At 46.4% G+C, this 24,630-nt stretch overlaps 1 protein-coding gene across 2 annotated transcripts in view; it reads right to left on the bottom strand.

The window, feature by feature from the left end:
• The window catches only part of ZFYVE26 (zinc finger FYVE-type containing 26), a 1,501,667-nt gene that overhangs the window by 936,725 nt on the left and 540,312 nt on the right, over positions 1-24,630 (bottom strand). For both annotated transcript variants that reach the window (XM_069638726.1, XM_069638727.1), the window contains exon 17: positions 2,979-3,146. In XM_069638726.1, the coding sequence (XP_069494827.1) occupies positions 2,979-3,146 (168 nt within the window). The remainder of the gene's footprint in view (positions 1-2,978; positions 3,147-24,630) is intronic.

Genomic DNA, 24,630 nt, shown 5'->3' with positions numbered 1-24,630 from the left:
TAACACTCTCATTCCAGTCAACATCCTTGTTCCTTTCGCTTGTGCTGTGACCTTGCAGCTCCAAGCCTATGTTACATGTGCTGTTTCTGCAGCCTCCAGACACTGATTCTTGGGCTGTTTCTCTGCAGCCTCTAACCTCCTACTCCCTGCGCCATATGCTGAAACCCTGCAGGCTCTGTTGCTGCTTCCGGCTCTGCTGTTTTCCTGCTTTCATAATTTATTTTACTTTAGAGCTTTACCCTGTATAGACAGACTCTGTTTCTCTTGATCCTGTTTTTACTTTTTGCCAGAGTTCAATTTTGAATCTTATGACCCTGCTTTATTTAGCTTGTGAGTTTCCAGTCCAGTTTACAGCTTACTTCATTTACCTAAATTCAATCACTCGCTACAGATTGTCATAGTATCTTGTTTTAGTCCTGTGTGCTGCAGTTACCTCGGTCTAGTACCTTTTTACAGTCTTTCTTGTTCCTAGTGCTTGAATCAGTGTTTTATTGTCTTGAACTTTTCTACTGTCAATTGCCATGAATGCCTCTTGGGCTCCTAGGCCAAAAAGTCTGGTAAGTGTTCTATAATATCGGCAACTGTGCCTCTGCGCATTCCTTTGTATAGCGGTTGGCTCCTATTCCCTAGGAGGTAACCTCTGCCCCTTAATCTCTCTCGTCTTACCTATAGTGCAGAAGGCATTACATTTAACAGTGGGTTGATTGCTGTTTACACAGAAGGAATCTACTGTACATTCCAGCAGGATCCATGTAGCCCTGTCTCTCGTAAGTACACTAGTTGTTTGGGCCTAGGAGTCCAGAACCAGAAGTAATCCTTACTACCCCACTTTCATTAGTTTGCAGGATGAGTTCCTGCAAAAGTAACCTGCACAGACGCATTGAGATTCCCTTGTTTCTATAGAAAGTCAGGTGCAGGAGGGAGACTGAGAAGAACAGAGTGGTGGACAAGATACAGGGGTTAGATAGAGTAAAAGAGAGAAAGATAATGAGAGGAGGTGAAAGAGAAGAGGAGGTGGAAACAAGAAACAAAGAAGCAAACATAAGAGGTTAAGAAAGTGCAGAGTTAAGGGACAATAAAGTAAACACTGGAGGATGTGATAGAGATGGAGATAAAGGAGAGGATAAGGGAACACACATTGTGGAGTGGTGAGGAACAAGGAGAAATAGTGGAGGAGTGAAAGAAGAAGAAAGAGGAGAAAAGGATAGTACAAGGGGAGGAGGAGAGCAGAGACGAGGGGAGGAGCATAGGGGACGAGCAGAAGTTCCCAATCCCTTGATGTGGAGCTAAGTTAATCAGTGGGGAAAGGCCACTGGTTATCCCTGAGGGCTCTATCAATTCACCAGTTAACCAAATGACCACTGTCGCAGGGAGAAGAGGCGAAGCCTATTTAACCCCAAAGTCCAACGCCAAAGAGCTAGACCTCCTGCAAATGGACAAAGGCACCAGGGATGGCAGACCAGGTATCCAAAAAGCCCAGGAGAACTGACATGACATTCTGACAAGTCTAACAAGAGCCAATAAAGACTAAAACCAGTCAAGAGAGTAGAGCAGGCACTATCATCCCCAGAGATTGAGTGACTTTTTCATGCAAAAAAGGCACAGCTATAAGGATTGGCATCCGTCAAAAGAAAGCTTGACTAGGTTATGCATTAAGAGCCCTAATCCACTGGCTCAATTGAACTTAATGCCACATTTTCTTTCCTATCTGATAGAGACTATGACTTTCTAGTTTGGTTTTAAGTTGTTGGTCAAAGTTGTTGGTCAATCGCTCCGCTGTGACAGGACACCTCTGGGGTACAAGCACAGTGCATTTTACCAAAATCATACAGAGGCTGTTACCAACGAGTGGAACCCACATTGGAATTTGTGAAAGGTTACTTGCAAAGGGAAACAGGCTGCCTTTTGACACACTGTAAAGAACGTGAGGCCTTTTAGGGTGCAATTAGTATTTGTGTCCCTGTTGAGGCCTCAGGTGAAGACTCATCTGGAAAGGTGGGTAAAGAAGTTAGACAAAAGATACATGTGGCTTTATGCAAATATATTGATACGGAGTACACACACACACACACACACACACACACACACACACACACACACACACACACACACACACACACACACACACACACACACACCAGGGTTCATACTTCAATTAATGGATTTACAGAAATAGGGAGACTCAAAGTGATGATATGCTAAAAGGTTCTCTTACCCTTGCCTCATACACACACAGTGCAGTGCAGTGTGTGTCACTGCATTTTATGAAGGAATGGTGTACTAGGAGAGATTCCCCTAATCAATACATTTATATTTTCCTACACCAAAGAAAAACACAACACAAACGCACAAATTCAACAAACACAAATCCCATAACTTCCTGGGTCAGAATCAGAAGAGAAACTTGAAGCCTTGCACACACATACACCTTTCATACCATACTGCTATAGACGTTGGACCCGTCTCTCCTTTGCCAGTTGCGCTCAGATCCACAACAAAGTTGTCTATCACTTTAAACCAGTACCAAAGTCTCAATTGTAGTGTACCTCCCTCCTCATCTATGTCATCTAAAATAAGCGAATATGAGATAACAGTATATATCACTTCTGTGGTTCTCAACACGGCTAGTAAATTAAATTACAACACAAGTTGAATTCAGTGTTCGAAGACAACTGCCATGTTTAGGGAGCAAAGTAGTGATCCTGTTCAAGACAGACAACCAAAAGGAATGGCAGGAGTGTTATAGCAGGGAGGGGAAGGTGGTTAACACGCTTGTCAGGGCATACAGAACATTGCCCAATCATCTGATATTCTTAATGGCACCGAAAACCAGCATTAAGCTAAGGTCTTGTCCATCACACTGTACAATTTCTTAATAGGTTTCCTCTTATTCAGCTCCAGGCAGAGGAATGGGAAATCAAATTAGGATGTTAATGCCAGATGGTCACTGTCCATAAGAGAAGATATACTAGGCATACCCTGTGTGTCGATCGCTGTGGTTAGCTTCTGGAGGATCTCCTTCTGCTGCTGGGAGAGACTGATCTCATTAGTAATGCAGGCTTCAGTCAAGAGTGGGTAGCATGTCTGCAGAAGGTCCAGAATGTTACACTTAAGCTGACTGTTCGACCTTTCTTCTGCAACTTCTCCTAAAATGCATTACAACAAAAACATATTTGCCATTAGTGCAGAAATAAAATCAGAACACAATGTATTAGAAATCGTTTAGGAAATCCTGCATCATGGTGCAGCTTGTTTAAAGCAAGGCAAACACAACTACCCTGAAGGCATGACTGTTAAAATACAAAACAGTGATCATAGCACACATTTGCCAAATTCAATTTCTGGGATTCTCTGGACCCACTATGTGGGTACCCTAACTTTTTGCTAGTTTACTTGTATTTTATTTTACTTTACTTTTGTGGCCAGGGGGCTTCTACTGTAGTCCCACTGCCAATTGAACCCTTTTCACAATGGGCTTCTCTAGTAGCCCCTATGGATACTGGGGGAGGGGTGCTCTTTAAGCATCTGATTTAAGGGGATTTTATGTTGGAAAGTTGGCCGGTGCCAGATGTTTTGATTCACCAGCGGTGCAGTCATTTGTACTGTATTAGTAGCTCAATATTCTAGTATGGTAACCATTGGTGAAGTAATGCATTTTGTAAGCTCAATTCCTGGCCATTTTATTTTAGGTCATTGTTAAGACAGATTTCTGAACTCTGACCTGGTTGGCAGATGTTCAGAAGGCCAGTCTAGTTTCTTGGAACAGGATAACCTCTGGACAAGCCAGACCAATTAAGGTAGCTATGGCGGCGGTCAAGACTAGGTCTCAAGAGGGGTGAGGGGGGAATGAAAGCCCTCAATGAGCACACAGAGCAAGGACACTTACAAATTACTCTCAGACAGGTGTTATATCAAAATATAAACACATTTATTACAAGGCATTTGTAACTCAGACCAGAGCAAAAGAATCACAGCCATACTAATGTAAACCAACACAACACAATCAATACAAGATATATACAAGACCATTGGGGTCTAAAGGGTTAACTGCACAAAGTATGTCCACAATCCAGACAGGGAGAAAGCAGGCAGTGCAGATAGTCCTTAGGCTCCTTCGACATCGACAACACACCTAACTAGGAGGCAGTCCAGGCCCTAAGAAGAGAGGAGCCTTGTGCTCAATCGTACATGCAGCGCAAGTGCACACGGTTGTTCCAATGGACAAAACAGAGTCTCTTCAGGGGTCCCTAGCAGCTCGGAAGGTGGGTGAGGTGATGAAGAATAGGTTCCCACTATTCAGGGAGGACCTCCACTTGAAGGCAGAAGCAGTTCCAGAGTGCGGGATGGAGTCGCTAGTTCGCACTATCAGTGGAAAGGAGAGGGACCCCCAGGGGCCACTCGTGCGTAATAATGGATGGAAGAGCTAGGGGCCACCGGTTAAGGTTACTCACCAGCCCCAGGCGCACTCCGGACCAAACTTTGCTAGTCAAGTCCACTTCGGTTGCAGGTTCTACTGTGGCAATATGGCGGCTCTGTGGCTTTCAGTTCCGAAGATACAGTCAGGATTCCCAAACGGGACAGTGGCGATTTCTCCGCTCCGGGTGGATGAATCGATCTAGTTTCACTGCAGCAGGTTTCAGGGGCAAGAGGGTCACAAATGCAGTGCACCTGCAAAGGTCATTGCCGCGGCAGAGCAACACGGTAACCGTGTATGCTCTGGTCCTGGTACACTTCTCTCACTTCAGACCTGGGAATGTCAAGTGTACGAAATTCGGTGTGAGGGTACCGCGGACAAAGGGCTAGCAGTATACCGAGTTTCAAGGGCCTCCTCGAAATGACGGCGGAGACAGAGCAAAGGTCCTGTGTAAGCTGGTCAGCCCACTGGTTGGCCCAGGGACACTTCCTGAGAATAGTTGGTCCCACTATTCTAATGGGTCGAAGCGTCGTCGCAGACCTTCTAGGACGACCAGATGCAGAGGGGTCCCACGGGACGACAGCGGGCTCAGGGTGCCAAACCTTCCAGCGGTTCACCAGCGGTTCCTCGACTCAGCTTCTTAGTTTCAGGATACTTGGATCCTATCCTTCATTCAGTGAGAACTCCAGAGATCGACATGGTATGGGTGTTTTTGGCCTCCTCTTATCCAAAGTTCCCTTCGCGCCAAAACGAAGAGGACCCAATGGGAGATCTGCTCACAAACACACACTCCATACGTGGACCAATCATGGACCACGGTGGTCCCAGTCATTCATGGCACTCCAGACTCTCTGGCACCCAGGATGTGTATTGGGGACAGACACCCCAGCCCACATTCTGGAGGCGCACACACACAAGGCATGCAGAAACCCGCAAAAGCATTGTGTTTAGCGGGAAAATGCATAACCAAATAAGGACTGTCCCAGGTCGACTCGACCTGAGGAAGGGGCAAGATGGCCAAACGACAGGACAAAGAACCTCGTGGCATGGCCAGTTTGGAGCCAGGCCACCTATTCGTGCCAAATGGAGTTAACGTGTTTAACATGGCAGGGAAGGGTTAAAAATAATGCAAAAAGATAGCTGCCACCAGCCCTGTCCATGACACATCTGCACATCTCACATAAAGGGCCTTTGGAAAATGACTACAGACCCACATTCACTGTACTGTAAGGTACATTGTGCACTTGTTACATGTTGCAGAAAAGTTGCAACATTGGAAAAGGACTAAGGGAAACAAAGTCTCCCAGTACTGACTGTCTTAAGGGCATGTCAGTTTCCCCATTAAAAGTGAGCGAAAGCCTAGGGGAGTGCAGCTGAAGACTGTGCTTCTCTGGGAAAGTCAGTCTATGGTGTCTAAACAGCAGCAAAAAGTTTGGGGGTGTACATATGGAGGGAAAATTACATACAATTATGAACTCTTTCCTAACACTCGCCCCTCCCAAACTAAGGACAGGGGGACCTAATCCACCACTGGTTGAGTCTCATGTTCAGGTCGGTTAAACATTCTGGACAACCCATCAGCAATGCTATTACCCGGCCTATGCTCAATAGTGAAGTCAAAGCCTTGCAGATTTATGGACCACCTAACCAACTTTGGATTCTCTACCTTCATGTTCATTAGCCACTTTAAGGGCTTATGGTCAATTTGCACAGTGAAGTGGGTCCCATAGAGGTAGGACCTCAGCTTCCTTAGGGCCCACACAACAGAGAAACACTTTTTCTCTACTGTGGACCATCTGAGCTCTCGGTCCTTAAGCTGGCGACTAATGAAGCCAATAGGGTTTCCTTACCCTTCTCATCTACTTGTGATAGTGCAGCTCCTATCCCAGTGTCAGAGGCATCTGTCTGCACAATAAAAGGTCTTTGGTAATCAGGGGCCTGGCACAAGGAGTCCTTTAAGCCATTGAAGGCCTTCTCACACTCTTCAGACCAAGTTACCTTCTTGGGTTTCTTTGGAGTAGTGAGAGCAGTCAGAGGGGCAGCTATGGTGTCATGGTCTGCCCTGACATTTCTGTAATACCCAGTGAGTCCTAATAAGGCTCTCACTTGGGTCTGAGTAGTGGGGTTAGGCCAGTCTTGTACTGCTTGTACTTTTACTGGGTAGAGGCTGTATCCTCCCTCCACCGACTTCATGTCCAAGGTAGACCACTGATCCTTGTCCAATCTGGCACTTACTGGCCTTTATGGTCAAGTGGGCGTTCTGAAGAGCCTGTACACAATCCTAAGGTGTTTCACATGATCTTCCCAGGTGGCACTGAAAACTGCTATATCATCCAGAAATGCAAGACAGAATTCATCCAACCCATTCAACACATGATTCACAAGCCTCTGAAAAGTGGCAGGTGCGTTCTTCAACCAAAAAGGCATTACCCTGAACTAGTAAAGACCCTCTGGTGTTGAAAAAGCTGTCTTCTCCTTGGCATGTTCTGCAAGAGCTATTTGCCAATAGCCTGCAGTGAGGTCAAATGTGCTGAGGTATTTGGAGGTACCCAAAGTATCCACCAGCTCATCTGTTTTAGGCAAGGGGTGTGCATCTGTCTTGGTGACAGCATTCAGGGCCCTGTAATCCACACAGAACCTCAACTCAAAAGTACCTGCTTTCGGAACCATTGCCACTGGACTGGACCATGGACTACTAGAGGGTTCAATCGGCCCAATATCCAACATTTTGATGACCTCTGTCTTAATGTAAGACCTTACTTTGACGTTCTGTATCCCCTACTTTTGGTAGGTGCACTGTCTCTGTGTCAATGTCATGTTTGCACCAAGGTGTCAAACCAGGGGATTGTGACAACAAGGGGGAAAAAAACTGCCTAAGCAAACTTTTCACCTCTGCTTGCTGATCAGAAGTCAGGTGAGGAGCCACATGCACACCCTCAATGGAGCTGTCTGAAAGACTACTTTGGAACAGGTCAGGGAGAGGTTCTGACTCCTCTTCCTCAACATCTGAAGCCAGCAGTAGTGCAGCGATTTCAACTCTTGGGATGAAAGCCTTCAGTCTATTCACATGGAACACTTTTCGTGTCTGGCCAGCCCTTCCAAGGTCCACTAAATAGTTGACCTCACCCAGGAACTCCACCACTGTGTAAGGACCTGACCATTTGTCCTGCAACGCTCTAGGCCTTATAGGATTCATGATCAGGACTTTCTGACCAGGTGTGAAAGTGATGAGGGAAGCTTTCTGGTCATACCAATGTTTCACCAATGCTTGCCCTGCCTTCAGCTTCTCACTAGCCATACCCATCAGGCGTACCATCCCTTTTCTGAGCCCTAGCACATAGTCCACTACATTGGTAGTAATGGGGGGAGTGGGCATCTCCCATTCCTCCTTGACTATGGCTAAGGGTCCCCTTACAGGGTGACCAAACAGAAGTTCAAAGGGGCTGAAGCCAACACCCTTCTGTGGTACCACTCTGTAGGCAAGCAGTAAGCATGGTAACAGAAGATCCCATTTTATTCTTTGGAGTTCTTCCAGAGCCTCAATCATGTTTTTCAAGGTTCTGTTAAACCTTTACACAAAACCTATAGGTGACACCACATTCCTTCCACATGGCCTACATATACTTCCACATAAAGTTGCTGCCCCTATCAGACAACCTTTTTAGGGAAGCCAACCCTAGTAAATATGCCAAGTAAAGCTTTTGCAACTGACTTGGCAGTTACAGTCTTCAATGGGATGGCCTCAGGATACCTGGTGGCACGATCAACCAGCACCAGGACAAACCTATTGCCTGAGGATGTTTGGGGGTTAAGGGGACCAACAATGTCAATCCCTACCCTCTCAAATGGTACACCCTCAACTGGGAGTTGTACCAATGGAGCCTGGATTGTTGAGCCACTCTTACCAGATAACTAGCAGGTGGCACAACTCCTGCAGTGACTTTCTACTTGCACCCCCATCTTGGGCCAGTAGAAGTGCATGGATAACCTTTGCTTGGTTCTCTTGATTCCAAGGTGACCAGCAAGGGGCACTTCATGCGCCAGCTGCAGGAGGACGGGCCTTACAGCAAGGGGAACCACCAACCTCCTATGGTCTCCTTCTGTAGACTCTGTAGGCTCACTATTCAGGAGCCCACCTTCCCAATAAATCCTATGCTTCCCAGGAGGTTCACTCTCAAGCTGGGAGCAGGCCTGTCTCCCTAGGCCTTCCAGAGATGGGCACTCATGTTAGCCGTTACTGAATTCTTCCCTGTCAGGACCACCTTCTACTAATAAGTATTTTAGTTCAGGGTGGTCATTGGGGTCAAACATTTCAGGTAGCACCACTTCCTCGTCCGGTTCTGGTGTTTGTCCAACTACCTCCACCTGAGTGGTAGGTGAGTTAGTGGGAATATTTTCTTTCCCTCGTTTGGTTTTTCTGACTCCTTTAGCCGTGGGTTTCCCCTTTGGCTGGGGCAATGCAGTGGTCTTGGGCAGTGATGCCCTTGTTTGCGACCTTGTGCAGGGTCTTTCAGCTGCATCTCCCACAAGCCCTCAAGCTCTGGGAACATTTCCCAGCAATACCTTTCCTGGGACATCTCCTTGAATGCTCACTGGAATCCTGACTACTGTACCATTGATAGTAAGATTTACAGGTATTACTGGGAACTGGAGAGGTGGGCCATGAGCCAACTTAGTGGGTACCAGAGGAGCTCTGGCAACCTCCTCTGGATCTACCAAGGTAGAATCCACTACAGTTCGACTACACCCACTATCACTAAGAGCTGGAGTATTTACTCCATTGATCAGTACATTGTCTTTAAAGTAGTGCTTGGTATTATCTGGAATCCTAGCATAAGCCTACGAGACTTTAAACTCCCAGGAACCCAGGGAAAAAAACGACCTCAGCTTCTATCCCACTGGGGAAGGAGTCTGGGGAGAAGGATGCTCTGGTAATCTCTTCTTCCTCGTAGGAGGAGAAGGCCAGATTAGCAGAGGGGACATCTTAGGTTTTGACCTTACATCTGGGATACCCCTTTCACATGGTCAGTTGCTCCACAAGCAAAACAAGATCCACTGGGTCTGTTTTTATATGGAGGCTTACTATAACCAGATTTCTGTTTTGGAGGCTGACCTCCACTACCCTGGGAGCTCCCTTGTAACCTACCCTTATTTTTTTGTTTGTGGCCCTTCTGGGAGGAAGTTTTATCAGAATCCCCACCCTCCTTATCTTTGGACTTTTTCCCCTCCTCCTGCTTACCAGGATGAGTATTGTCCTAATGGGACACTATGTGACACCCACACATCTGCTGCTATGGCTAGCTTCTTAGGATCCATCTACTATGAATCTGCCCAATGCTGCTTAAGCTCAGGGGAACAAGATGCAAAAATATGTTCAAGCATGAAAAGACATATCATACCCACAAAAGTTGGAGACCTTCTAGCCTTCAACCCAGCCAGCCAAGGTTTTTAAGGATTCAGTAGCATAAAATACCCAAGTACCTCCTCCTTTCTTTTTGTACTCTCTGAATCTTGTTAAGTATTGGGCAGGAGTCTTTCCAAACTTTAAGATGAGAGTCTGCTTCAACATTGCAAAATCTGCTCCTCAGCTTTTGCCATTTCCATAATGGCACTGCAGCCAGAATGGGGCAGTCTGCTAAGTAACCAGGCAATCTTATCAGCATTGTCAACCTGTTGAACTTCACATGCATACTCAAAAGTATTCAGCCAGTCCATAATGTCATTCTTTTCATCATACACACTGAGCAGATCTTTAGGAAACCTTGGATGAGAGGAGGACCCAGACCCATGTCTAGGACCCTTAGATCCATTGGAAACTTGAAGCTTGGCCAGTTCCAACTGGTGATGCCTGTCCTTCTGTTTTTCTGCCTGCTCTATCTTCAGCTTGGCCATGTTAAATTCAAGCTCCTTCTGCCTAAACAGCAGTTCTTGCTTCTTGAATTCAAGCATGGCCTCAGCATCAGCACTGGCTGTTAGAGAGAATTCTCTGTTTAGGCTGAATTTCCTAACCTAGTGAGTCCCCCAGCAGCTTTGCTGGATTTTTGGGGTTTATTTTTTTCTCCTGCCAAGACCGAGACTCTTTTTATCCTCACTCTTGGACATGATTTGAGTGTGTCTCTTTGATTCTAGATGTGTTTAATGGGCTATGGGGTATTTTACTCCATAGGGCTTCATGTGCTTTTGTGATGTGTGTTACACAGCACCCTCAGTGCAGTAACACAGGGGTGTCATAGTGATCCCCCAGTATAGACTCCATACCCTGGGACTGAGTACTGTCCCCCAGGGCATGTCAAGTCACCATTGACTTTACTAGTCTCAAATTCTGAACAGAACCAGTACAAACCATCATATTGTGGATGTACTGGCTGGGGCAATTCGATTGCCCCGGGGTCTGTTAGTCGAGGGGGCACGTCTCCGTCCCCCCTGATCGAGTTTTGGCTGGTGGCAGTGGATACTACTTTTTATATTCGACCGCGAATATATCCCTATGGGATTTCCCATTGTTCGAGGCTACCAACTTTAATAATTTAATTCCTATAGCCTCGAACATACCGCCGGTTTATTTATTTAATATTAATTCTCCGGTTGGTATTTTTTGCCAGAACTCGGTTCTAAAATGGCGTTTGTGTTCGCTTCTGTGACTCCAACCCAAGTTGAGCCCTTTGTTCCACTATTTTGGGGGGCTTCTCCACAGAAGCCCTCCAAAGTGGTGCCACTCTGTCTGGGGTACTTAGGAGGGGTGGAGGGGGATTTAGGCACCCTGGACTGAGTTGCCTAGGCAACTCAAGTCGCACTCCGTCCTGATTGGCCCAAGTGGTGAGCCGGCCGGCTCACCACTTAGCATGTTTGAGTGACAGCTAGGCTGAGTGAACGGGGGTTTTCTGCATAAAAGCAGGGCTTTAGGGACTGGAACTTCAGAAGTCGCCACAGGACCTAAGAATCCAACGAGGGAGAAGCTGAGCCGGCCTGCTACGATGACACCACCGGTGGAGCCCTGCTGAACTGTCTCACCACTTTTCCCAACGACAGAGGAGATCTCCCGCCCGGAGAGTCTTCTTCCTTCGACTGGTGGGGATAACCAGTCTGCTTCCTTTTTCACTTCCTGGAGCATCTCGTGGCCGCCTTGCCTGTGCCAAGCACCCCGGCAACAGGGATACCACATTTAACTACTACCGCGAATCAACGGGTAGTACCTTTAACCGGAAAACTCAGAGGCTGGTTTCTTCCCTGGCAGTGCAACGACCTTCATCTTTCCTCCACGTCGAGATCTTCTCTTCCTCTGGACGACGCCGCGACTTGCTCCCGCTGCCAGGAACAACTGCCCCCGCTGGAGGATCCTTTCCACATAAGGTACCATGTTCCACCTGGCTTCCCTTGCAACCGACTGTACGGGGTAGATTTAGCCCCCGGCTTTCGACCCTGGGTTAGCCTGGGACACCCTGGCTAAACTTTTCTGAGCCTAACTAAAACCTTCCTGAACTCCCTGCAAGACTTTTTAAGCCTGTTGTCATTGTGTGATCTTGTGTGCATTTGTGCCCTGCTCTCTCCAAGAGTGGGCCCGGCCTATGGACTTTGGCTCACAAGTAACTTTTGACTTTCCTGCCTTGCTTAAGACTTCCTAAGTATTAGCGCGGTGTATTTTCCTACATTCTTCCTTTTTCCCTCCCTTGTTCGTTAACTTATTGGAGTGCCATGTATAGTTAAGCGCTAACCTCTGTCTGGAAATAAGTGGTGTTAACTAAGACTTGTCTGATAAGGAATAAGGAGTGTATATATAATAATAGTAACTGTGTTTAGAGTGAATTACAATAATAGTGCTGGAGTGTTTCAATAAGTTTGTTTTTAAATAAATAATTATATACCTTGATACCAAAGCTCTGGTCAGTGTTTGCTTGTGCTATTGTATCTGAGTGCCTATTGGGTATACTTTGCATACTGCCTAACTCTTCTTGAGGGAAGTCTGACTGCTCAGCCACAGCTACCAGGTAAACCTGGGTGGTGCAGACTGCTACCAAGTGGGTTTACTGCCAACACCTGTAGTCCTAAATCTTTTGCAGTGGTCCCCAAGGGAACTGCACAGGGTTCTGCCTAACACTGGCAGAGGAAACATTGGACATCACATCCTCTGAATCCTCATGGGTCCCATTGATAAGTGCAGCGACAGATTTGTCAGTTCTGCCAGTGAGAACAGCCCCACCACCTTCTGCACTTTCCTCAGGATCTATGGCATCAAGTTGTGACTCTTGCCATTCCATGATTCTTTGACTAATTTCCATTTTTGTGCCTTGAGCAGGTAAACCCCTCTCAGCACACATCTTTCTTAATGTTTCAGATTTAGAAGCATTTAAGGTTAACAAGGTACATGTTTCCATATTGTTAGATAAGTCTATACCCTTTTTCAGTTATGCTACAACAATTCACTATGTGTCCTAGGTAGGAATAACTTGAAATGCCTTCACTAGTGTGCAATACTGGATACCTTCAGTCCTATCCCACCGCTGAACACCAATTTGTTAAGACTGATTTCTGAACTCTGATCTGGTGGGCAGATGTTCAGAAGGCCAGCCTGGTTTCTTGGAACAGGGTAACCTCTGGACAAGCCAGACCAATCAAGGTAGCTATGGCGGCAGTCAAGACTAGGTCTCAGGAGGGGTGAGGGTGACTGAAAGACCTTAATGAGCACACAGAGCAAGGACACTTACAAATTAAACCCAGACAGGTGTTATATCAAAAATATGAACACATTTATAACAAGGCCTTTGTAACTCAGACCATTGCAAAAGAATCACAACACTACTAATGTAAACCAACACAACACAATCAATACAAGATATATACAAGACCATTGGGGTCTAAAGGGTTAACTGTAAGAAGTATGTCCACAACCTCGATGGGGAGAAAACAGGCAGTGCAGATAGTCCTTAGGCCCCTTCGACAACACACCCAACTAGGAGGCAGTCCAAGACCTAAGAAGAGAGGAGCTTTGTGCTCAATAGTACATGCAATGCAAGCGCACGCGCTTGTTCCAATGGGCAAAATGGGGTCTCTTCAGGGGTATCAAGCAGCTCAGGAAGGTGGATGAGGCAATCAAGAGTAAGTTCCCACTATTCAGGGAGGACCTCCACTTGAAGGCAGAGGCAGTTCCAGAGTGCGGGATGGAGTCGCTAGTTCGCAATAGCAGTGGAAAGGAGAGGGACCCCCAGGGGCCACTCGTGCTTAATAATGGATGGAGGCACTAGGGGCCACCGGTTAAGGTTAGGCTTACTCACCGACCCCAGGCACACTCCAGACCAAACTTCTCCAGTCAAGTCCACTTCGGATGCAGGTTCTATTGCGGCAATATGACGCTCTGTGTCTTTCAGTTCCGAAGTTACAGTGAGGATTCTCAAATGGGACAGTGGAGATTTCTCCGCACTGGGTGGATGAATCAACCTAGTTTCACTGCTGAAGGCTTTAGGGACAAGAGGTTCACAAATGCAGTGCACCTTCAAAGGTCTTTGCCGCGGCAGGGCAACACGGTAACCCTGTATGCTCCAGTCCTGGCGCACTCGTCGCACTTCAGACCTGGGAATGCCAAGTGTACGAAAGTCGGTGTGAGGGTGCCGCGTACACAAGGCTAGCAGTATACCAAATTTCGAGGGCCTCCTCGAAACGGCAGCAGAGACAGAGCAAAGGTCCTGTGCAAGCTGGTCAGCCCACTGGCTGGCCCAGGGACACTTCCGAGAAGGCTTACTTGCAGGGTTTGTTGAAGGTGCCGAGAATAGTTAGTCCCACAGTGGGATATTTTGACCCGTTCCAATGTGCCCCACTGCATCACTTTACAAATGGTGAAAGAAACAGCACAAAATGGATGTGCTAACTCCTGTGCGTGCCAAAATCTGAAAAACTGCGTTTGGATCACAACCACGAAAAGGCTGCACACCCTGCCACACAGTCAAGGGGGGTGTAAACAGAATTATCATTGCAGGAGCATGCCAGTGGGCTCTGTTATATTCAACATGGAGCAAAGACGCAGAACTGTGCTGAAACTCGAAAATGCCTTTTAAAATGTTAACTTTGCAAACTTCAAAAGTGCTGTGTTTGGCACTAGATCCATTTATATCCATTGAATCATTGAGATTAAAAAGGGTATTAAAATGTCGGGATCATCCAGTGTGCCTCAGAGGAACCGGGCCTCATTGACTGACAGCAGTTATAAAATGTATCTAAGGAAAAGGCAGCCCAGGAACATTTGTATTCAGTTCCACGGGAAAAATGCGGCAGAAATTGCAACATGTAACAGAATCAGCTGTGCAAACAGAAACTTTAAACAAAGGCTGGATACATGTATCCTGACTGCAAACAATCCCAGCAGTCAAGGTAAGAAAGAATGATGAATAAAAGTTGCATGTGCTGCATAGGAAAATCAGACTTAAAAGAACTCAGTTTAAGGTGTTTTTCCATGAAGAAAGTGCAAAATCACCTGTTTTGAAAGCATGTTTTTGTTGAAAGGTCTAATTCTTTAAGAAATGTCAAAGGATTGATAATGTCAAAATCCACCTATAAACTGTATATGTTTAAATGAAAGATGTAGGTAAAACTTAAAGTAACCCAGTTTGTAGTTAATTAACTATTTAAAAAAACAATTCTGCCTTGACAGTCCTCAGCCTGGGAAGGGTTGACACTTCACTGCTGGTAGGAAGGCCTAATTGCTTCTGGGAGGCCTTGCATACTCATAACAAAGGACCTCATTAGACATTCGTCTTCGCCCCAGGCAAAGACAATAGAAGGCTTGGACACTCATCCTTCCAGACGAGGGGCAGGATGCTGGGAGTGGCTGCTCAGTGAACTTCAAAAGGCTGGCCATTTGCTCACACTTGGGAAGTAAGAAAAAAAACGGACCTCTGATTTTGGGTTTAAATTGCTTATTTTGCCACAGAACTTCATGACATTTAACTTGGCAGCAGAAATAAGTAAAGGAACAAAAAGTACATACATTGAAATCTGAATTTATGATAGACATATGAAGACTTAGCAGGATTTCTTACTGCGTAAGGAACTGAAGTTATGAAAAAGGACTAATTGCGCAGAGACTATTAAGGCTGCAAATCTAATATTGTGTATCCATGTTCTAGGGGTGATTGCACATATATGTACCGAATTAGGAATTGTTAGGCCAAACCTTTATGATTAAAATTGACAAAATTCCACAGAAAGACAAAGCCAGGTCCCACCGACTCAGGAGTTGGATGTAAATGTGACCTACCAAATATGTAATGTATGTGTCCGATTTTATTAGAGGGCATAATTCTATAGATATGTATTTGTGGGAAAGTAAAATTTTGGTCCTAATAACTATGGGATGTTCCCAAGTCACATCATAAAATATGACAACCCTTTCTGCCATCCAACCAGCAAAAAGCAAGGCGGGAACTGTACCTTTGACCAATCATAGCCTCGTGGGTGTGGGTTGTAAGTCTGCCCCTACCATAAACTGAGTGATGTCACTTGGTAGGATAAATAAGGGAGCCTCACAACACACACACATACTGATTCCTGACTCCATCCTGATTTCCGCGTGGCGCCCTGTTCCTGAATTCTCCATCTTGTTCCCGATTCCAGATTTCTTTACCAATCCAAGGCTTCAATATTGCTGAACTCTTCTTCAGCTAGCCCAAATCCTGGAACCATCCCAAAACTTAAGGGAAAAAATTTTGATCCAGTCTGGTTTGCTACCATTAAGGCTTGCCTGCTGAAACTCGCCATACCATTGATCTACAGTGTCCAGTAACCAGAAGGGCCAATCCAATCCAGTCCAGCAGTCTGAGGTGCCAGTCCAATTGACCAGAACCACCCAGCTGACCTATCCCACCAGAGGTGCCCTGCTGCTGTCTGTAGACCCAATCCGGGATGACCAGAACCTGACGGTCCAAATCTTAAATTAAAGTGGACTGTAAGTATCAATAGGAATCATAGTGAACCATAGCATATATTGCCTTGTCCTATCCCAACCTATAACCCATCGCATCTTTAACTTAACCTATAATATTGTCAGAACCATTCTTGCAACTCTGTCATTCTTAGTGTTAGCACCGACCCTATCTCATTTTGTTTTTCTTGAACATAAGTCATTAGTGATTTTGAGTAACTAAAGTAATTCCCATAAAGAACGGGGTATCCAGCACGTGAAGGGTTACAAGCGGCCGTGCGTAACTGTGGAGATTCACGGGTGGCATTCTCTTTTTCTTAGCCATTAATCTAGTTTAAGTAAAGTTAAACCTGTCATTTTAAAATCGATTGGCTATTTTTCTCTGTTCTATTTTTCTAAAAACGCCTCTCATTCAAACTTGCATAACTTCCTCAATTTAATAACGAGAGACTTAATTTCAACTGTGACTTAAACTGAAGACCTTTAGCTACATCCCGACCTACAAACCGTAAAACAATGTATTTGACCCTTTTTTCTTAAAAATCGCATATTGAAATTTAGGCGGGAATTTGCAATTTTGCAAATGTTTTACACGTGTGTTTTCTCGTTCAAAGTATTTCCAAACTTCCATTCTGATTCAGTGTGTATTGTTGCTCATCTTGTAGCTTATGTTTGTTAGGACCTTTTCAGTGTTGCTCCCATAGGAAGTTACATCAATTTAAGGATTTTTGCACACTTTCATTATTTCACACAGCCATTTTCAAATGTCATTTTAAAAGTGTAAAATTTCCCAAAATGGTTTTCTCTCATTTGGGAAGGGAAGATTGTATTCAAACCCTGTACACTGTTCTATATTCCTGAATACCTGCTGATTACTTACATCTGTTTTGAACTGCTTCTTTGTGAGTTGAGAAATTTGTAGGGGGAAATCTTAACCTAAGCGCTATCTTTTCAACAAACCAAAACTGTTCTTTTCTCTGTGTTTTATCTTCTGTGTGGTAAAAAGGTGAATTCAACTGCATTATCTACTTTCTTATTTGTATTGTTACCACATTGGTGATTGCTGCCCCATATATTAAAAAATGTGTTTGTTTTGAATTTTAAATAAATAAATAATTAAATATTACCTTTACCAACTAGCCTGATTCCTGGTCCATTGTGACGTGGGGTGTTTTTGAGAAGGGGTGTAATATGAGTGGCATATCACTCAGAATATTGAACCTATAGACACAATACATATTTCATTTGTGTATTGCATGCTAGGCTGAGACCCGGTTGTATTGCCTGATTGAAATCCTTAACACCACTATTCTAATCGGTTGAAGCATCTTCGCAGACCTTCTAGGACGACCAGATGCAGAGGGGTCCCACGGGAAGGCAGCGGGCTCAGGGTGCCAAACCTTCCAGCGGTTCACCAGTGGTTCCTCAAATCGGCTTCTTAATTTCAGGATAATTGGATGCTATCCTTCGTTCAGTGAGAACTCCAGAGATCGGCATGGTATGGGTGTTTTTGACCTCCTCTTATCCAAAGTTCCCTTCGCGCCAAAACAAAGAGGATCCAATGGAAGATCTGCTCACAAACACACACTCCAAACATGGACCAATCACGGACTACAGTGGTCCCAGTCATTCATGGCACTCTGGACTCTGTGGCACCCAGGATGTGTATTGGGGACTACACCCCAGCCCACATCCTAGAGGCACACACACAAGGCATGCACAAGCCTGCAAAAGCATTGTGTTTCGCGGCAAAATGCATGACCAAATAAGGACTGACCCGGGTCGACTCGACCTGGGGAAGGTGAAGGGGCAAGATGGCCAAAGGAAAGGACAAAGAACCTTGTGGCATGGCCATTTTGGAGCCAGGCCCCCTATTCTTGCCAAACGTGGTTAACACGGCAGGAAAGGGTTAAAAATAATGTGAAAAGATAGCTGCCACCAGCCCTGTCCATGAAACAACTGCACATCTCACAAAAAGTCAATCAGGAGTATTTAGGGCCTTTGGAAAATGACTACAGACCCACATTCACTGTACTGTAAGGTGCATTGTGCACTTGTTACATGTTGCAGAAAAGTTGCAATCTTGGAAAAGGACTAAGGGAAACAAAGTCTCCCGGTACTGACTGTCTTAAGGGCATGTCAGTTTCCCCATTAAAAGTGAGCGAAAGCCCAGAGGAGTGCAGTTGAAGGCTGTGCTTCTCTGATAAAGTCAGTCTACAGTGTCTAAACAGCAGCACAAAGTTTGGGGGTGCATACATGGAGGGAAAATTACATACAATTATGAAATCTTTCCCAACAGTCATCTCTTGTCTGTGCGGACCACGAGGGGGCCTTAAAATGGCTGTTTTGCTGAAATGAGCTCAATCTAAGACTAGCCTGGCACCCTCCAAGGTGGTCCAAACTGTCCTAGCTGTGTTTTATGCCCCAGAAAAGTCCAATATATATCTTGTGTGGGACAGAGGACTGCTCTGAAGATGGGCTGCTGCATTTGAGGTCCTGCTGCAGCCATACCGAATAGACCTTGTTCCTTTATCCTTACACACCTCAAAAGTATTTTCTGTGCTTTTACTCATCATCCCACTTGTCCACCTTCCTGGCTGGACTAGTTGTCTGGTGCAGAAGCCAATTCTGGGTTGTCACTGTTCTGCCTACCTGCGAAATCCTCCTGGGCACGCACCTCAAAGCAGGCACTCTCCCTGGTCTCGAAGAGTGGTCAGTCACCACTACTCCGTTTCAGCTCAGCATTGGGATATTCTTTGCTTACATCTTTTGCGCCCATTGTGGGATTGTTTATTGTTGTCTGGCTGTCCCCTCTTTACCCTCGAGCTGCCCAGATCTCTTTGGTCAAGTTCTCAGTCTGCCTTGTGCCTTCTCCTCATCACTGCTGCTGCTGCTTCTGGCTAGTTGGTCTTCCTGGAAACATGGATAATAATTTGTGTACGTCTGGATTGTTACTGATCTCAGGTTCAAGTTCTTGGGTACTGGATCCTTGTCTCAACCCAGAAAAAATAAGTCTTGTACTTCACGGGCTCTCACGCCAAATAGAGACTGAATCCTCAGTGACTGTCACCGTAAGTACTTGTTCTGGGGTCCTGAAATATTCTTTGGACCTCTCTTCAGTGGTATGCTGGGTCCGGGAGCAGTGGTGTATTGAAGGCCAGGGCTTGAATATTGAATGCCAGCTCTTCAAGGGGTCTGCTCGGTTTCCATGCGGTTGGCTGCTTCTTTGGTGCAACCGTGTGATAGTACAAGTAATTACCTAGATTTAGCTCACAACCACTACTTGCCTATGGATTTCATCCTGTTATTTCCAATAAAGAAACTTTAACAAACTTTTAAACTCCTTAAGTGATGGAAAGGGTGCCTATATGAATGATATTTTATGTGCCCCACTCCCCCCAGGTCCACACAGGTTTACACCAATGACTGGGTTTCCAGCCACTATCTATGATTTATTAGGGAATTTAAAAGGACTAAATAGCTGCACTGCATTGTATCTAACTTTGGATATATTGTATTCACCTATTTCCAGGAGAGGTTTGAGACCATGTTGGTCTGGTATTATAAGCCTAATTTCTATCTAACGTTTGGTGACCCTCTGTGCATGTTCAATCCCTTTCTTCCCTGCATGTACTATCCTTAAGTATTTGGTTTACATGTCGCTACTGTGAGAAACCTGACGGTATTCTTCAACCTCCTCCTCCGGTATCTTCCATTCAGGTGGTCAGGGAAGGACCATCGCTTTTGGATACTAACCCTGGGGGTGGACAAGCGAGGGAGGATCACCTGAGTGGAGAGTCATGGGGGATTGATAGGAGAAAAGCTGAGGGTGAGACATGGTATTCCCCCTTTCCCAATTCTACAACAACCCACTCTCCCCCAGTTTTAATGGGGTATTTCCCATCACACCCCCATCTCCCCTCCCCATTACCAATAAGCACTGGGACGAGAAAGAGGCAATCAGGAGCAATGGGGATTACCCATAGAAACAACATAGGGATACAGCGTGAGGTTTACCATCTAACACCTTTGAATTGTCCCACTAATAGAATCAGGCAAGGTCAGGCACATTTCCCTAACTGTGCCCTCCTGACTCCAATTGACTCACCGGCAGTATAAAAAGGGTGGTACTGCCAGAATCAAACAGCGAGCTGGGGGTGTTGATTGGGCCAGAGGAGTAAAGGAGCAGGGAGCTGCAGGAGGTGAAGCCTGGATGATCCGGAGGGAAACGGCATGCCGAGACGCTGGCCCGGTGATTGTGAGGGGCTGCATCATGGTGAGGAAGCTGTGTCTCCAGGTAGCCGGAGTGTTCAGCGAAATGTTCATTTCGTGTGTCAGTCCCAAGGGTATCTGAGGGGCAAGTGGTGAAACCTTGACCTCAATCCCAGACCCATTTGACCTGCTTGCCGGCGCTGCGCTACTGTTGGCGAGTCTCGTGAGACAGAGAGAAACTCGCTAGCGTGCGGGTGGCTGGAGCGGGGGCAGGAGTGTTGCTGAAAGAAGAGCCCGGTGAGCAAAAAAGCAGGATGAAAGCAAGTGAGAGCTGGAAAGCAGTAAAAGAAGCAAAGCAAGAGAAAGGTAAAAGTAAAGCAAAAGCTGGAAAGCAGGATGACAGAAAAGGTGCGCTTGAGAGGCAGATTTAATGAAAGACAGCAAAGTGCGCTGGTGGCGCAGAAACAGCCAAGAGTGGGTGCGAGAGAGACCCGAAAGTAAAGAGGGGTACAAGCGACCCGAAACCGAGAGAGACTGCAAAGAGACAGTGAAAAGGGAAACGTACAGTTAAGAGAAAGTGCAAGCAACCCAAAGGTGAGAAAGAGGGTGCAAGCGACCCGAAAGAAGTACAAAGAGTGCATGTGGCGCGATAAATGGTAAATGAAGGTGCAAGAGAGCATTGTAAAAACTGACGGTGCAAGAGAGCACAGTGAAAAGGAGAAGTGTGCAAGGACACAGAAAGGTGGAAAAAAGGTGCAATTGTGCAAAACAAAGAAGGTGTGCAGGAAGCAAAATAAAGTGGAAAAAGGACAGAGTGGAAAAGGCACAGAAGAGAAAAAGGTGGAAGAGAATAAGGAGAGAGGTTAAAGGTCAGAGTGGTCGTGCCGGGGAGGAGCAAAGAGGCTGGTGTTTTCGAATGTCTCTGATACTACCCCCACGAAAGTACTGTACACTGAACAGTGCATCCTGACAAGAGAACTTTTTGTTTGACTCTTGAACTTCGTAAAAGAGGGGCATGGGCTTGGGGAAGGGAACCCTAAAATGCCCACTAAAGACATAGTTTAACTTGGCGAAGAGAGGCCTAGACTTGAGCAAAGGAAGCCTAACAAGAACTGTGTATTTTTGTTTGGAACTGGAAGAATCAAAGCTTGTGGAAGGGAACTCCAGGAGACCAGGGAGACATTGTGAACTCTATTGATTTACTGCAAGAGCCCAGCATAGAAGGTTCCAAGGGCAACCCTTTTGAGTTGAACTATTTGGAACTGGCAGAACTACACCTATTTGTAACACTACCTGAAACCAGCTGTGGTTTACATTTCCTTTTCTTTTTTTTGAGTCACCATTTGTCCTTTAAGAAAATCTCCTAACACATTTGGTTTAAGTGTGAGGGCACGCATAGGTTTGGACACAGACAAACTTTGGTTTTGGACTTACGGATTTCGATGGACCTTAGAAGCATCAGTTGAAGGAATTAGAGTTAGAGCCGGATAGGCATTACACCAACCCCACAAAGTTTGTTAATAAATGTTTTCAAACAGTTACTTTTGTCTCTGTCTCACTTGAAACCATGCCTATCTCAGACTACCGGTTCTATTGTGTTATTGTCACCGGGTTCGGTGATATCTTCGTCCGACAATGTAGATTCCGAGATCTCCCCCTCCCCCGACTCCTCACCTTCTTCTTCCTTCCAAGAGCCCTTCTTTTCCTTTCTTCGTGATCGCACCTTTTTTTTATGTAGATAGGGACGACCCCGGGAGGAAGCTACCGTGCCCCCCAAAAGGGAGACCAAGGGGCCCCTCCCCTGGGAACGACCAGGAGGGGAAAAAGCCCATAGGCACGAAAAACCCCTGTGCTATCACAGTGATCTTCAGAGAAGTGGAACCAGGAATCCTTGCAGCGTGTTGGCTGGTCGATAGGGTCTGGAGGTATCACGTGGAATTGTACCCAGCAGAAAACAGGCAGTCCAGTAAGCGGTCCGGGGAAATGGTACACGGAGGATCAATAAGGCAGAGGTATCCAAACAGCAGACGAGAAGAAATACGGAATACAGGACTGGTACACAGGAAGACTACAGCACAGTGTCCAAAACGGTTGGCTAGAGCAATCCAATGGACAAACAGGGGTGCGGTACACGGGAGAAGTAACGCAGAGCAAGAAGAAAGAAGGAAGCAGAAAGGCTGTATAACGAACGAGCAGAAACACAGCCGAGAGGAAGGAAAGCAGTAAGAGCGAAGATGGGAAGGCGGGTGGCTTAAGCACAAGTTGGAAGGAGGGCAAAGAAGGCGGGGAACAGAGTTAGCAAGGAAGCGAGAAAAGCGTAGCAAGCAGCGGAAGAGCGGGGAAAACAAGGAAAGGGAGCCGGACTGGGTGCGAGGACCCAACCGGGGAAAAACGCGAAGAACTACGGAGTATAGTGACAGCCAGCAAGCAGTGCTAACGGGATGAAAACCGGAAGCGTTGCGACGCGTCCGCGACCCGGAATTAGCTGGTTAAAACACCGGGTCGCGGAACGCTCCAGCCAATGAAAACAGAAAGAAAGTGAAACCAGGGAAAGGGGGCTTGGCTGTTCGCGGCTGGGTGAACGGGACTAAGATCCTTGTCGCCAGCGGCTCCACAGACGCCAGGAACTCGGCGGCATGAAAGTATGCCCCCTTCGATAGTTTCCTCCCCCTGGTTTTCCTGGATGAAAGAAGTGGTATTTGCGAAGTAAGGCAGGAGCATTTATGTGAGTGATAGGTTCCCAAGAGTTCTCTGAAGAGGGGTATCCCTTCCATCTAACTAGATATTCCAACCTGCCCCTACGATACCTTGAGTCGCAGAGTTGGGCGACCTCATATTCCGCCTGAGTAGAACCCTGAGGAACCGGGGCCTGTCTAGCCTGACGGGCCCAGGTATCCGCATGGAAGGACTTGAGTTGAGAGGCATGGAAAACGGGGTGGACCCTTTTGAGGTTGTTGGGTAGTTTCAAGCGAAAGCCACTGGGTTGATCTTCTGTATAATTCTGTATAATCCAAGACAGCTTGGAGCGATGGATCCAACGAGGTAGGTATCTAGTGGAAAGCATGACCCTAGTTCCTACATCCCACCCGGGACAGGTCAGCGGTGTTTGTTGGCTTGGATGCAATACTGCGCTTGAGCCGACTTAATGCCTTCCTCTGCCTTCTTGTGTGTCTCTCTGAGGAGCGAGAGGGAGGAATCAACGGAAGGTAAACTAGTAGAAAGGCCAGAGACAGGAAGAATGGAGCGAGGATGGTAACCATAGGTACCAAAAAAAGGACTAAACCCAAGAGCGGAACATGTAGAGTTATTATAGGAGAATTCTGCTAGGGGGAGTAACGTGCACCAGTTGTCCTGTTGGGAGTTGATAAAGCACCTTAAGTATTGCTCCAGGGTTCCATTCAGGCGTTCGGTTTGCCCGTTGGATTGCGGGTGGAATCCAGAAGTGAGAGCTCTTTCAATACCCAGTCTGACACAGAGCGCCTTCCAGAACCGGGAGGTGTACTGGCTTCCTCGGTCGGATATTATCTTGTTAGGCATACCGTGCAACCGGAAGATGTCTTGGAGAAACACTTCCGCCATTTTGGCCGCCGTGGGATCCCCGGGCAATGGGGAGAAGTGAGCCAACTTAGTGAACGAATCCACAACCACCATTACACATGTGCATCCTTGAGACGGGGGCAAATCCACTATGAAGTCTGTAGAGATTGTGCTCCAAGGGCCCTTGGGTACAGCACATGGTTCAAGTAGGCCGATCGGTCGTTGGCGAGATGACTTACTCCGCAGACAGACGATACAGGAATGAACATAACGATCCACATCTTTTCTCATCTTAGGCCAGTAGAAATGCCGCTGGAGGTATTCGAGAGTACCGGCCGCACCCCTATGTCCAGCAAGTTTGGAGTCATGACACCAGGCAAGTGCCGTCTTGCGGAAAGCTGGAGTGGGTAAATAGAGTCTTCCTTTAACAAGGTAGAGGCCGTTCCTGATTTCATAGACCAGATCTTTAGAATGTCTTTCCACTTCGAAGCGGCCTCCGGAATCCTCCTGTACCTGCTTAAGGAACGTTGAAACAACTCTGATGGTCTTGGCCAGGGGG

The sequence above is a fragment of the Ambystoma mexicanum genome, chromosome 14, assembly GCF_040938575.1.
Source record: "Ambystoma mexicanum isolate Mex_15411 chromosome 14, UKY_AmexF1_1, whole genome shotgun sequence".
NCBI lineage: Eukaryota > Metazoa > Chordata > Amphibia > Caudata > Ambystomatidae > Ambystoma > Ambystoma mexicanum.
This window is presented reverse-complemented; position numbering and strand designations above follow the sequence as displayed.